The 12,790-nt window shown below is 35.0% G+C and overlaps 2 protein-coding genes across 2 annotated transcripts in view; one reads left to right on the top strand and one right to left on the bottom strand.

The window, feature by feature from the left end:
- taok1a (TAO kinase 1a) overlaps window positions 1-12,790 on the top strand; it is a 245,509-nt gene that overhangs the window by 216,890 nt on the left and 15,829 nt on the right. Inside the window, exon 17 of the mRNA XM_039757195.1 lies at window positions 4,725-4,928. Coding sequence (XP_039613129.1) covers window positions 4,725-4,928 — 204 coding nt within the window. The remainder of the gene's footprint in view (window positions 1-4,724; window positions 4,929-12,790) is intronic.
- Window positions 8,751-12,790, bottom strand: part of LOC120531616 (protein ABHD15-like) — a 31,090-nt gene continuing 27,050 nt past the window's right edge. The window contains exon 3 of the mRNA XM_039757197.1: window positions 8,751-9,594. The gene's annotated coding sequence lies outside the window, so the exon portion shown is untranslated. The remainder of the gene's footprint in view (window positions 9,595-12,790) is intronic.

Genomic DNA, 12,790 nt, shown 5'->3' with positions numbered 1-12,790 from the left:
TCATATTCAAAAAGACTTGATGCACTTTTGGCAGCAATTACACCCTCGACAAAGTATTGAGCAAAGGCTGTAAATACTTATTTACATGTTATTTCTCAGTTTTTTTCTTTTTAATAAATTTGCAAAAGCCTCAATTAAACTTTTTTCACGTTGTCATTATGGGGTGTTGTGTGTTTATTTCTTCTTCATTTTGGAATAAGGCTGTAACATAAAATGTGGAAAAGTGATGCACTGTGAATACTTTCCGGATGCACTGTAACACAAATCAAAACAGAAAAAAACAAGAAAAGCTAAACGTATATCACGATTCACTCCCGTCTTTTCAATGAGTGGTGTGGTGGAAGCAAGAACATTGGAAGGTAAAAGAGAGCTCTCATCTTTATTTAGGTATTTTTATATACGTTCAAAGAAAGAAAACATTTGTCTAACTTTGAACACTCTCCGCCAGAGCAGTGTTAAAATATTGCAAACATATTTCAGTATTTTTAATTGGTAGTGAAGCTATAACTTAATCCCAACAGTACTTTGCATTGAAAAAGTTTGATATTTTGTACCTAAACACAAAATTAGAATTAGAATTAGAAATGTAATCAGCCGCTTTAAGCCAGACCCCTGGGATGTTGCCCTAAAAAGTACTGTTAGCTTCTTCAGCTCATATATGCCACCTGGTTGCGTCTCACTTCACTCGCCCAAGGACAGAGGCAACACCTATGCCACACTTAACCCAGTTCCGTGAGCTGACCCAAGACCATTTTGTGTGAAATTCAACCTGTTGCAGTAACGGACATTTTAAGCAAGGGTGCCCAAACTTTTACATGCCACTGCATAAATTTGGCCACTGCATACTGAAATTAGCTGAATTCTTCCAAATGTGAATTATGTTTTGGGTGATATCTCATTTGCTATTAGTGTACATTTTATTACAGTAGCATGTGAAACAATGCCGTTTCCACATCACAGAGGGATTTTCTCTGTGTGACACAAAAATATAACAAGTAGTCTCCACTTCCCATATCACAATCTATAATAAATAGTCTCCATTTCTCATATCACAATCTGTTAAATACCGAAACTGAGATGAATAACAAGCAAAGAAACATATAAGAAATGGGGAGCGAGGAGGGAATGGATTTGGACAAGCTTGTAAGGTGGTGGAACCACATTACTAGATTCAAATGTTGAAATTAAAATAACAAGGATGGGACCATTTTCAGGATGTTATGAAGGGTAATTGAAATGTTTCCGAGTATGTATAATGTGTGGTGGCATTGGTGTTCACTAAATGCAGTTTCTGTGGCCTAGTACATCATTGTATGTTCGCTGTTATGGCATACATGAATTAATTTTTGAATTACTTCATTCATTAACTGCCATCACAAGTTTGGTACCTAAGTTAAGCGATCTTCTGGTGACACCCATACAATTTTTTTCTCCAATTTACTAAAGATGGTAAGCATATTCACTGGCAGTGTTATACACTGCTTTAGGAATCTATTCCTGTTTTGAATGATTAGAACTACTCTATTTTTAAGCCCCAGGTGATCCCAGGGTAGAGGTAGCATGTTTTTCCCATCTGTATGTAAGTTTTCTTTGAGTGCTCTGGTTTCCTCACACGCTCCAAAGGCTTGGTTAGGTAGATTGGCTTTGCTGAACTGGGTGTGCTATTGAGTGTGTGTGTTTTTGCCCTGTGATGGACTACCAAAGTAGTGTTTTACCTTATATTCAGTTATTGTTGAATTAGGCTCCAGCAACCCTGTTCAGAATAATTGGGTTTGGAAAATGGATAGATGGTGTATTGTTTTAACAAAATATTTGTTTCCCACAATTCTTTTTTAGCAATATTCACGTGAGAAGTATGTTTGAAAATAACAAAATCATTTACTTTTTTAAAATTTACTGCTCCTCAAAATAATTGTTGTCGACAACTCTGTGAAGTTATGAGTATCATTTTTCACTCATTATTAAATACCTGAATTTCAGTAATAACAACTATAATGAAGCCAGTCACCCATACCAAAACAAACTGTGGAATCAGGCAACAATGAAAAATATACAGAAGTTGTATGATCTCAATCCTGACATTAAGCATTGATGAAAGTCTGATGGATTACAAGGGAAGGCTCTTGTTTAAAAGGTACATCGCAAAAATGTACCTAACTGCCACAATTGGGTGTCAAATTCTCTACGTTCTATGTGAAGCAAGCTCAAAGCCCTCTCGTAGAGGGACCAAGTAGGATACCAAATACAGTTGGTACACCAGCACTACATCTTCTGTGCAGTCACTGATGGATTCTTTGTTTGACCAAGGCTACTGTATGACAATGGACAGTTTCTTTACCTCTCCTAAACTGCTTGGGATTTTACTTCTGAGAAAAATTGATGCACGCATCATTGCATGACCCAACTGCCGTGATAGGTCTGGTGGCTTCATTTTGTGGGAATGCATCAAGTTACAATGTGGTGCAGTAGCTGTGTGGTAGAAAGGCAATATTATTGCAATCACGTGGAAGGGCAAGAAAGACGTCTGCCTCCCAAGTACTGTTCAGAATACTGCAGTTGCAGGATTCTGAACAATACATGTCAGGAGAGTTGTTGAAGTTACTATTCCTTGCATTATGGATGGTGGATGGTACTGATCATGTGGATCAGGTGCTGGCATTCAACCCTGTCATGCATAAGCAACATATGAAATATTACAGAATATCTTTTGACACTTGCTCAAACTATGTGTTGGTGACTGTGTAAAAACGTATCGCATGAAGCACGTATACCAAGTCTGTATCATTACAACAGTGGACATTAGACATACACTTCCTACTCTGATTATATGAACATTTTTGTATTCACATGTTTATGTTAAACGTAATTAAAGGGCTGTGTATCAGCACTAAAGTCCCGATTTGAACTTGATTCACAGTGCCCTGATTCGATATTGATTTTATCTTGACAAAATTTGCATGCTCAGATATATATGAAATGGCTTTTTTAAAGATTACTTAACCGTGCGTAGAGTACATTAATATAATGTGACAAATTTCAGTAGCATTTTATTTGGAGGGTGTTCTACATAGTGACTTCATAACCTATGCATAAGCATGGAATGACATTAAGGAGAAATATTTAACATCATTATTTAGAAAATGTGGAACAAAATATCATTGCTCTTAAAATAAAAAAAAAAAACAAAAAAAAAAAAAACACTTTTTCACAGCCCCACAGTCATTCAAAATTCACCATAATTTTGCTAACACAGGTATTGCTACATAAACGTCCACACGTATTATGGGGGTTATGGGGGCTTCTTGTTTTAATTCAGTGCAATAGCATCTACTTTATACAATATTTATATCATTTTTGTCAATATTATGATAAAATAATTAAATCTTCTTAAATAATGTTATTCAGTAATCTATTTCTTTATTATGAATCTCCATGTAGACATTGTTCAACTTAACTGTTAGCCAAATGTATTCATCTGTTGGACATTTAAAATAAAAAAATCTTGTATTAGTCAAAATTAAAGATACAATGGTAAGACGTGTCTTTCTATAATTGTACAAGTTACACATATCCTCAGTTGTTCAATTGTAGTACTCACATTATTCAGTCTCAAATGTGTCCTCACAGTCCTCAGACAAAAAGGAAGTATTTTAAAACAAGGATCTAGAGCTAATGCTTGTTAACAATGGCACTAAATGAATGTAAAAGAAAAAGAACAATCCAGCGTGACTGATAACGCCGCTATTACGAATCTAGTTCAAGTAGGCTGCTTTGTATGCTTGCTCACTTTTGTATCACAGACTGCACTGAAAATTTCAGCAATTGCCTGCTTGCTTTGCTGGGTGAGATGTGTGTTGCAAACTTTTTTCACTGTAGCAATACAGATAGCCACCTGCTTAAAGAGAAACAACACTTTTATTGGTGTTGACAACACACAAATTTGAAGTTGATGTGACCATTCGTTGGAATAGCGCATTGGTAATGCTGGAAAGGTTTTTGAATGGTAAGTTGTCTCAAAATCTCTGTATATAGGCAGCGAGGTTGCTCCCTGTGTGACTGACATTACAGCGTGCTTGTCTGCAACACATCCGCCACAGGTGCCCAGTCGTTTTTAATGTGTCATTGTAACATAGGAATGTGCTGCCCTGGATGTTCAGCTGTTGGAAGTTAGGGTTACTCTGAGAGATGTTGCAATGCTTTGCTTAAGATCTTTATAAAGCCTAGGTACAGTAACTTCACTCATTTGCTTTCTGGTTGGTATGTGGCATACCACAGTTCAAAAACCTGTATCATTTGTCGAAGCACTCAACAATGGGGGGTTTCTTATCTTTACAGATAAAAACTGCTTTAGATTTTATTTTTTGGACACAAGGTGAATTATATGGAAGCTTGGAACTACCTGCTGTCTTCAGTGTAGATTGATTAGGTTCTACTTCCTTGGATATCGACTGAAATAACATTTTTGGGTGATGTTGAGATAAATGATTTCTCAGATTTGTTGTGTTACAACAATAACTAACGTCTGAGTTGCACAGCTTACATACTGGATTGGACACCAAAAACGAAGATAAGCAAAAATCTACATATAGTAAATGAGCAGGATAGAGATTCATGGGGGATGTGTCATTCGTGGCAAAATTCTTTTCAGTTGGTATAGGTTTTAAAAAATCAGACTGCATGCTTATTGAATTGTATCAAATTTATAATTGGTGTTGATTTTATAGGAGCTAAATGAGAACCAGAGTACTCCTAAAAAAGAAAAGCAGGAATGGCTGTCTAAGCAGAAGGAGAATCTTCAGCACTTCCAGACTGAGGAGCAAGCAAACCTGCTGCGGCGCCAACGGCAGTATCTAGAACTTGAAAGTCGACGATTCAAACGACGCATACTCATTGCCAGACACAATGTTGAACAAGATCTTGTTAGGGAGGTAAGTAAATATTTTCAAGTTCTAGTGAAGTATTTGAGCAGTTCTTGTAATTTGTCTGTAATAATGATTTAAATGTAGGTCAGGTTTTCGAAGAAAACCTTGTTCTGTATTGCTGTAATTTTTTTACCTTTTCTGTTTCTCAATAAATGTTACGTGATATGGTTTGTTTTATGCATTACATTGTCACACAAAAACACATACAAAACTCTAGGAGATTGTTAATCATCTCTGTTTTTTCAAGCATTTATTGCCAGACAAGGTGTAACTAATTTTGTTTTCTTCACCTGTGAATTAGTCATTCAGATCTTTCAAATCATTTTCTTATTAAAAAACCATTAAGATTTTAGAACCAAGGACAAAAAAGCTGATTCAGCTATGTTGTGTAGACAAACCACTTTTTGATGTTGCATAATCAAGCTATTAAATTATATCAAACTTAGCATTTCAATACTTGTATTTAAATTAAGTAAATATTCAAAGGTAAGTTAAAAGTTGTAAATGTCTACCCCATGCCTCATTATTATTATTATGTTTTTGCTTTTTTTGCTCGTGGTGCATCGCATGTAGCACTTAAGATTCATGATGCTCCTCCATAAAAAAGAATTTTCTGTGCATGGTGAAAAGTGAAGCTGGTATGCTTTACATGCCTGTAATGCATCGTGTGCACTCCAACAACCCTTCATTCAGCTGCGTACCTTTCTGGACTTTGGGTGCAAAACACATGAAGTCACTGCCCATCTGTCAGTCAGTCAGCCTATCTCAGGCAGGATCAAAAACAGGGATGGCGCAAGGGCGAACACACAGATGCCCAACCACACACTAAGGCCAGTTTAGAATTGCCAATACAGCTAACTTGCATGTCTTTGGACTGTGGGAAGAAACCCATGCAGACACGGGGAGAGCATGCAAACTCCACTCTCCTTACTACAAAACAGCAGCGCTACCACTGCACCACTGTGCTGCCCATGTGTATTTTATATAAGTTGGGGCACAGTGACTGGATTTGCGTTTTACAAAAAGAGATACTGAAAGTATTTAATGCTGGATTATGATGATCTTTAAGTATTTCCTCCTCATTACATTTTTACTTTTTGGTATATGAAGTATAGGGAAAGTATTGTAATTGTCCAAAAAATTTGAGATTTGGTGAATCTTGATGTTTTAAACCTCGCTGATTTTCTTGTATACGAAGTATTGGGAAAGTATTGGAATCCTCCAAAAATTCCATTTCAAGATTTTGATGAGACTCAACGTTTTAGACCTCCCTGAGTCTGAAAATACCATTATGTCTGCAGAGTCCAATTTCTTCAACTTTACTTTTATAATAATTGTTCAATATATTATTAATTTGATTTGTTGTTGATGGTTCTTTAATGTACATAATATAAAAATATAATCACTGTCTTGCAGTTTATTCCTCAGATATCCATCCCCATATCTGAGTATACGAGAAAGTCTAGGGGAGACCGCTTCCAATATTTTATTTGGCACACACTTTCATTAACAGCAACTTAAATATTGCAATATTCTACATACATAAAACAAGCAAAATAGGCAAAATTATAAAAAGGGCCAGTATAACAGGAAAATCAGAAATATGGCAGTTATTTTCCATTAGGTTTAATGAGAAAGAAAGCCATGTTTTGTTTTCTCTGATGAAAACTTAATGGTTTTACAACAGCAAATCAGGGATCTCAGGTTCATGAGTGAAAAGGGTATGGGGTCAGGAGTAAAACAATTTCTCCTTGTGTGTTGGAGAAGGCTTTACCATGCTTTGTTGGTACACCCATTAATCAAAATGCAGAGAAGTGTATTAAAAACAATCTCTCCAAACTATCAATTAAAAAATGTTTGAATACTAATGTTGGAAGTGATATGCAAAAAGTATTGTAGCGTAGGGTGTTGGGAGTAACTCTAAGCCAGAATTATTGTGAGGTTGGAAAAAAAACAAAAACTCTTGTCAATATTTTCTTTCAAATAAGATTTTTTTTTTTTATAAAAGTTTGTTCTGATAGCCCTATTGTGTATAAAATCTTAGAATATTTGTGCTCATTAGTAAGTAACAGAGTTTAACCTGAACAATTAAAGTTTACAATTTTAGGTGTTTTTGTGAAAAGAAAAAATAACAATCTAATGACTCACTTTATCAAATTGCCGTTTGCTGTTACAAATTACTAACACTATACGGAGATGCCTTAAACAGGAAATGTCCTAAAAATTATTATATTTGAATGCTTATGATGTGCATTGTGCAGTGGCTGACATGGATTTAAGCCCTGATTTGTAGTGTTGTAAGCTGGCAGAAGTAATCTTTTCTCCACCAGAATTTTATGGATCTCTTAGTTAATATCCTTTTCTTCTTGTAGCAATTTATAATCTGTATTTGTGAACAGTTTTAGTTTTGTATTTAATAACGTATTTTCTTGTATTTTGTGATTATTTTCTCCCCATATTTTAAGTTCAAGATTGGGCATATAACTTTTAATGGACATTCTTCACTGGATGTAAAATAAGTGTCTACCTTTTTTCAAAAGTTTTATCAACAAAAATCAAATTATGCTTTTTATATACAGATCAATACATTGTTGCTATTCTGCCAAAATATATAGTACCCTTTTTCCAGTATTGATCTTACCTGATTCCATTGTTTTAATTGTTTCATATGTAATGGAAAACATAGTTCAAAACATTAAGGGATGGGAGAAATTTGTCATTGCAATACTGAATTTAAATCTTCCAATATAAAGGCTTTTAATATTTTCCTTGGCAGTTCCGTTGGACTCTGACCATTGAAAGATTTAATGTTCTTCAGATTTGCTAGTCCTGTATCACTTAGTGCACTTTCTCTACACTTGCGAGAAACAGAGTACCTGTGGAGGAAGTGCAGTGTAGTCAGAATGAAGCTATTTCGAAGCCTGCATCTTAGCTAAAAGATACATGAATTATTAAAGTTTTTTGAATGTGTGGAAAAATGTCTGTTTTATAACAGAGTGAACAATCACCTGTTTAATCTTTTAATTTGTATAAACACTACACTTATTTTTGATGATTCTGAAAAGCCAAAATAAGCCCTGTCCTCAAAAACTTTCAAATTTTATCACTCAACAATACCAGTAGCATCAGTAAATAAAAGTATAACACATAATTATTTTAAATACAAAAGACATTATTTAAGACAATAAACCTTATGCAGCAGGTCACCCATTGTAGCACTGCAACATACAACACAGATTTCACTCTGTTCTAGTAATACTGTAGTAATATTATGTGTCGGCAACTTCCTAAGCTCAAATTGTTTGAAATAAACCTCCACTTACAGAATAAACATCCTTGGGAAAGAAAATTGCAGAATGATTCTAACCATATCTGTCAGAAAGCTACCTTTTGAACTGTGCATCCCCAATTATTTAATACAAATACTGTCAGCCTGATATACAAGTGTTCCTTTAAAAAATCTGGTTTGTTGTAATCTTGTTTTCAGTCATTTAGGCCATTTGAGAAAGTGTGTTGGTACATTCCCAGTTAGTTTACAGGGTCTTCATTTTGTTTTATGCTGTTGAATTCTTGCATGTGCTAATCAACACGTCCGTTTCCTTTAATGACTGGATCCTCTCTCTTGTCAAGAAATGGAAATCAATATAGACAACCAAAATTTCTTAGCCTCTTATGCACTAAGGGTTTTTTGACATTATTACACCTAAATTACATTACCAAAAATAGCTATTATTCCTTTATTGTAATAAAGCAGCTGCAAATGGCTGAAAAGTAGCAAGTACAACACTTCACATTTATAAAACAAAGTATATGATTAAAGGCCATTGTTTGAAGCAATATCAACTAAGTAAAACACAAAACAAATTTAGTGCTATAGGAATTTCTCTCCACAAAACTGAATTTTACAGTATATAACCAAGACATTTTATGATGCACATCCCAGGAATCAATTTTCATTTGTGCCTCAATCTGTCAGATATCATTATATAAAGTTTTGATATCATTTCCCATAACATTGCAACATTATACTGTTTTGTTCCCCTTTTTGGAAATGGTTATTCTCTTCCACTTAAACTCTCAAAACAAACACTTTATACAACATTAAAGCAAATAGTAAATAACTTGTAAACTATAAACATATAATTATGTTCTCTTCGAAACTGTTACTTTCAAAATTATTTTTCATGTCACTCTTTGAAACAATTTTGTTTTCCACAAGACACTGAGAAACCTTACACTTTGTACACTAGATTGGATTTTTGTGATATAATTCACCAGTCCTCGCCTGCCTTCTGTTGCAGTTGCCCTACAGAGGTTTAGTGTGTTATTTATTTGTTTGTTTGTTTGTTTATCTTGTTTTTTTCCTTGCATTTCATGTCTGGAATAAACTAAGCACATACATACATTTTCATACCAGTGTCTTCCAGTCCTGGGTTACGTGGGTGGGAACAACAATTTTTGCTGGTAGCCCTGGGCATAGGGCAGGAAATAGGTAGCCTTGAGCACAGAGCCAGTTATACAGACACATGCACCTAAACCAGTGTTTCTCAACCACTTTTGAGTTGTAGGAGGTCATTGCCAAGCTTCCAGGCATATTGAGAATTGTTCATGGTTTAGTGTCCCCCACTTTTTCCACTCAATGTCAAGAAGTGATCGAAACAGGTTCTCTATCCTGTTGGTGGAGGAGAGAAAGGAGGGTTGTTCATTTAGCCTTTATTACACTGCAGTCAGTTTAATTGTATACATTTTATCCTATTCCATAATACCAACAAAATAAATATTTTTCTCCTTTAAAATACAAGGGCAGGAGCTAAAACAGCCTTGAAAATTGTGTGATATTAATAGTCATTTGTATTTATAAAGCACTTTTCTGAAAACCAATGACACTTAACACCTCTCAACCTTTTTTCCTCTAAGGTCCCCCAGTGAACCATGAGAATATGTGAGGGACTCCCTACAAAATTATTAAAGCAATAGATTTCTCTATGGTAGTGTGGTGTGTATTGCTGGGTCATTGTGAGCAGCCCGTTCCAATTCTAACTATAATGCTGCACTGCTTGTATAAACGCAAGCTAACAACTGAGACTTATTTTAATGGCAAGTGCAAATTTAATCTGGCTAAATTATTTTCAGAATCATTCCACATATAAAGTGAATGTTAAAGGGGATTTTTGCAAAAACTGACACTGTATATAAATAACCCAGTAATTTGCTTGGAAGAAGGTGGCAGCAAAGGAGGAGGATTGGATAGGTGTAATATTGTGTAAGAATGTAGTTTTTTCCCATATTTTGGGAAAAGAATTACAAAGTTTACATTCTAAAAGATTGTTTACTCACAGTGCGAAAAAAGCAATAATTTGATAAATATGCCTGTCACTATAATTTACAATTTCAGCACAGATTCCATATAATGAGTTCAGTCAGTAAGAGCAAGAACTGCTCCTAAAAATGGAGAACAAAAAAAAAGTTCCTGCAGTGCTTGACAGTTCCATGATAGTGTACTTGCTAACACTTTTGATTTTAGACATAGAATCTGCTACTGTCTATATGTATTTTGTACTTTGCAATTCTCTTGTATGAGAGTAGGCATGATTGCTGTTGTGAAAGGAAAATAAACACATTGTTGCAAGATTATCCATGAAAAGAGCCTAAATTAGAAAACAGGATAAGGAGACAATTATTAAAATAACCTTTTATAGGTTCAGCATAATAATGATAATGGGTTTCATTTACATTTTCACGTTTAAGATTTTACATTGCACATTCTTAAAGGGAAAAGAAACATGCGACTATAATGTTTTTCACTCACAATTTGCTTGCTCTGTGAAAGGTGTGCTCCTGTGTTTTATTTTTTTCATTAATTTAGCTTTGTTGGAAAAATGTACATAGGTCCCAAAACATGAAGTTAATTATGTTGAAAAAATGTGTAGAATGTTTTAAAAAGGAAAAAAAAGGTACTCAAAACACCCCGCTAATAGCTTTGTGTAAAAAGAAGTTTTTCCCTCCCTTCATGTCTGCTGTTTAAAATCAGACTATTGCCAAATATCTGATCTCCTGTAGTAGTTGTACTAGCTCTTGACTTCTGCTTCGTCTAAAACAACAAATGTTTGCACACTCTCTACTTACTTTTACCAGCAACGATTGCTTTCTCTCTCTCCAATAGATAATTGTTTTCAAAATCTATATACAGATATGTACAAAATGCAAAGTTGACTTACTCATCAACAAAAATCCTATATCCTGTTTAATTAAAAAACTGAAATTTGACAGGATGCTACATCTGGGGTTAGCATCCACTTAAAAGAAACATTTCGATATATCAATATTTAGGGGTCCACCCCAAAATCTGAAAAATACTTTGACTGATTTCATTAAAATGTGGTAATGTAATAACAAAAGAAAATTACCCAATGGGGTTTTTTTGTTTGCCTATATTTGTCAGTAATAATGTTTTATGAGTGGCTTATTCTTAAGGACTGCTTCCTTTTTTTTCTGCTGAGCTCTGTGAAGTAAGGGATTGACACTTTATGCAAATGAAGGCTGCAACTATAAGTGAAGGGGAAGAACAAAACTTGTTTAGCAAGTTGCCTTCTTGGAAACATGCATTATTCCTTAGTCTGATGGCTACTTCTTATTCTTCACATTGTTGTATTAAAATATGTACACATTTGAAGGGGGTTGTCCCCTGTTGGATTGTTGAGTATATTATATACAGTACATATACTTCAAACAACAGTGTGGAGGTTGATGGGGCTTTGTGGTGAAATATATACAATATTGCGGAGAGCTCTGTGTCCCCCTTGAAGGTTAGACCGTGATGTGCCACTACATCATACCACCCCGATCCAAGCCCAAGGTAAAGTACAAGGCAGGGGCGACAAAACTTTTTTTGGTAAGTTTAAATGCTTGCACAGCTCAGTAAAGGAACAGAACATAGAGTAGGAGAATATGTGTACCGACACACCCCAAAGATCGAATGCTACTGTAGCACAGCACTGCCATCCACCCCCTCTTACACCCACATATATCCACAATCAACTTAAAAGTCATATAAAAGTAGTAGCAAAAAGAAATAAGAAGCAAGACGTCAACTAAACAGAGTACTGTCACTAATTTGGTTCTATTTTAAACACTAGGATATCATACACAGTTTAGCATATTATCTCTTTTCATTTGATCTTTTCTGTATAATGATTAAGATATTCAGTTCATGGCATACTCCATGTAAATGTGCAGCCTGTAAATGTCAAAGATCTATGTAATTAAAGTAAAACACTGTTCAGTGTATATTGCTTTTGATCTAAACCTTAAAATCTGTGATTGTACAAGATTACTGATCAGTGCATAACATTTAAATCTGATTGAGGCTGCTATTTTTACAAGATGTGCCACACAATAAAATTTATATTTAAATCATAAATCCCCATTATTCCTAGTCAAGAAAAGTTCAGGGGCCTCATGTATAAACGGTGTGTACGCACAGAAATGTTTAAGAACTTTCCACGTTCAAATCACGATGTATAAAACCTAAACTTGGCGTAAACCCATAAACATTTCCACGGTACCTCATACCCTGACGTACGCAAGTTCTGCGCTCGGATTTGCAGACTGGCGGCACCCAGCGTCAAAGCAGTGCTACTGTTCCTGTGTGATTATCCTTTCTTTTCCTGACGCGGCTGTATAAATACACTGACATTAACCACATATTGTTTTTTAGTTTAATGCATCTGATTGTAATTACCCTGTAACAATATAATGGTCCACAAAATGGTCAAACTATTCTAAATACCATAACTGCTTTAGCGTTGTTAATCTCACTGCACCTTATTTTACTTCTTTCAGCTGCTCCCGTTAGTGTTAGCCAGCCA

The sequence above is a fragment of the Polypterus senegalus genome, chromosome 6 (assembly GCF_016835505.1).
Source record: "Polypterus senegalus isolate Bchr_013 chromosome 6, ASM1683550v1, whole genome shotgun sequence".
Lineage (NCBI taxonomy): Eukaryota > Metazoa > Chordata > Cladistia > Polypteriformes > Polypteridae > Polypterus > Polypterus senegalus.
Note: the sequence above shows the minus strand (reverse complement) of the source record. Positions and strands in the feature narration are given on the sequence as shown.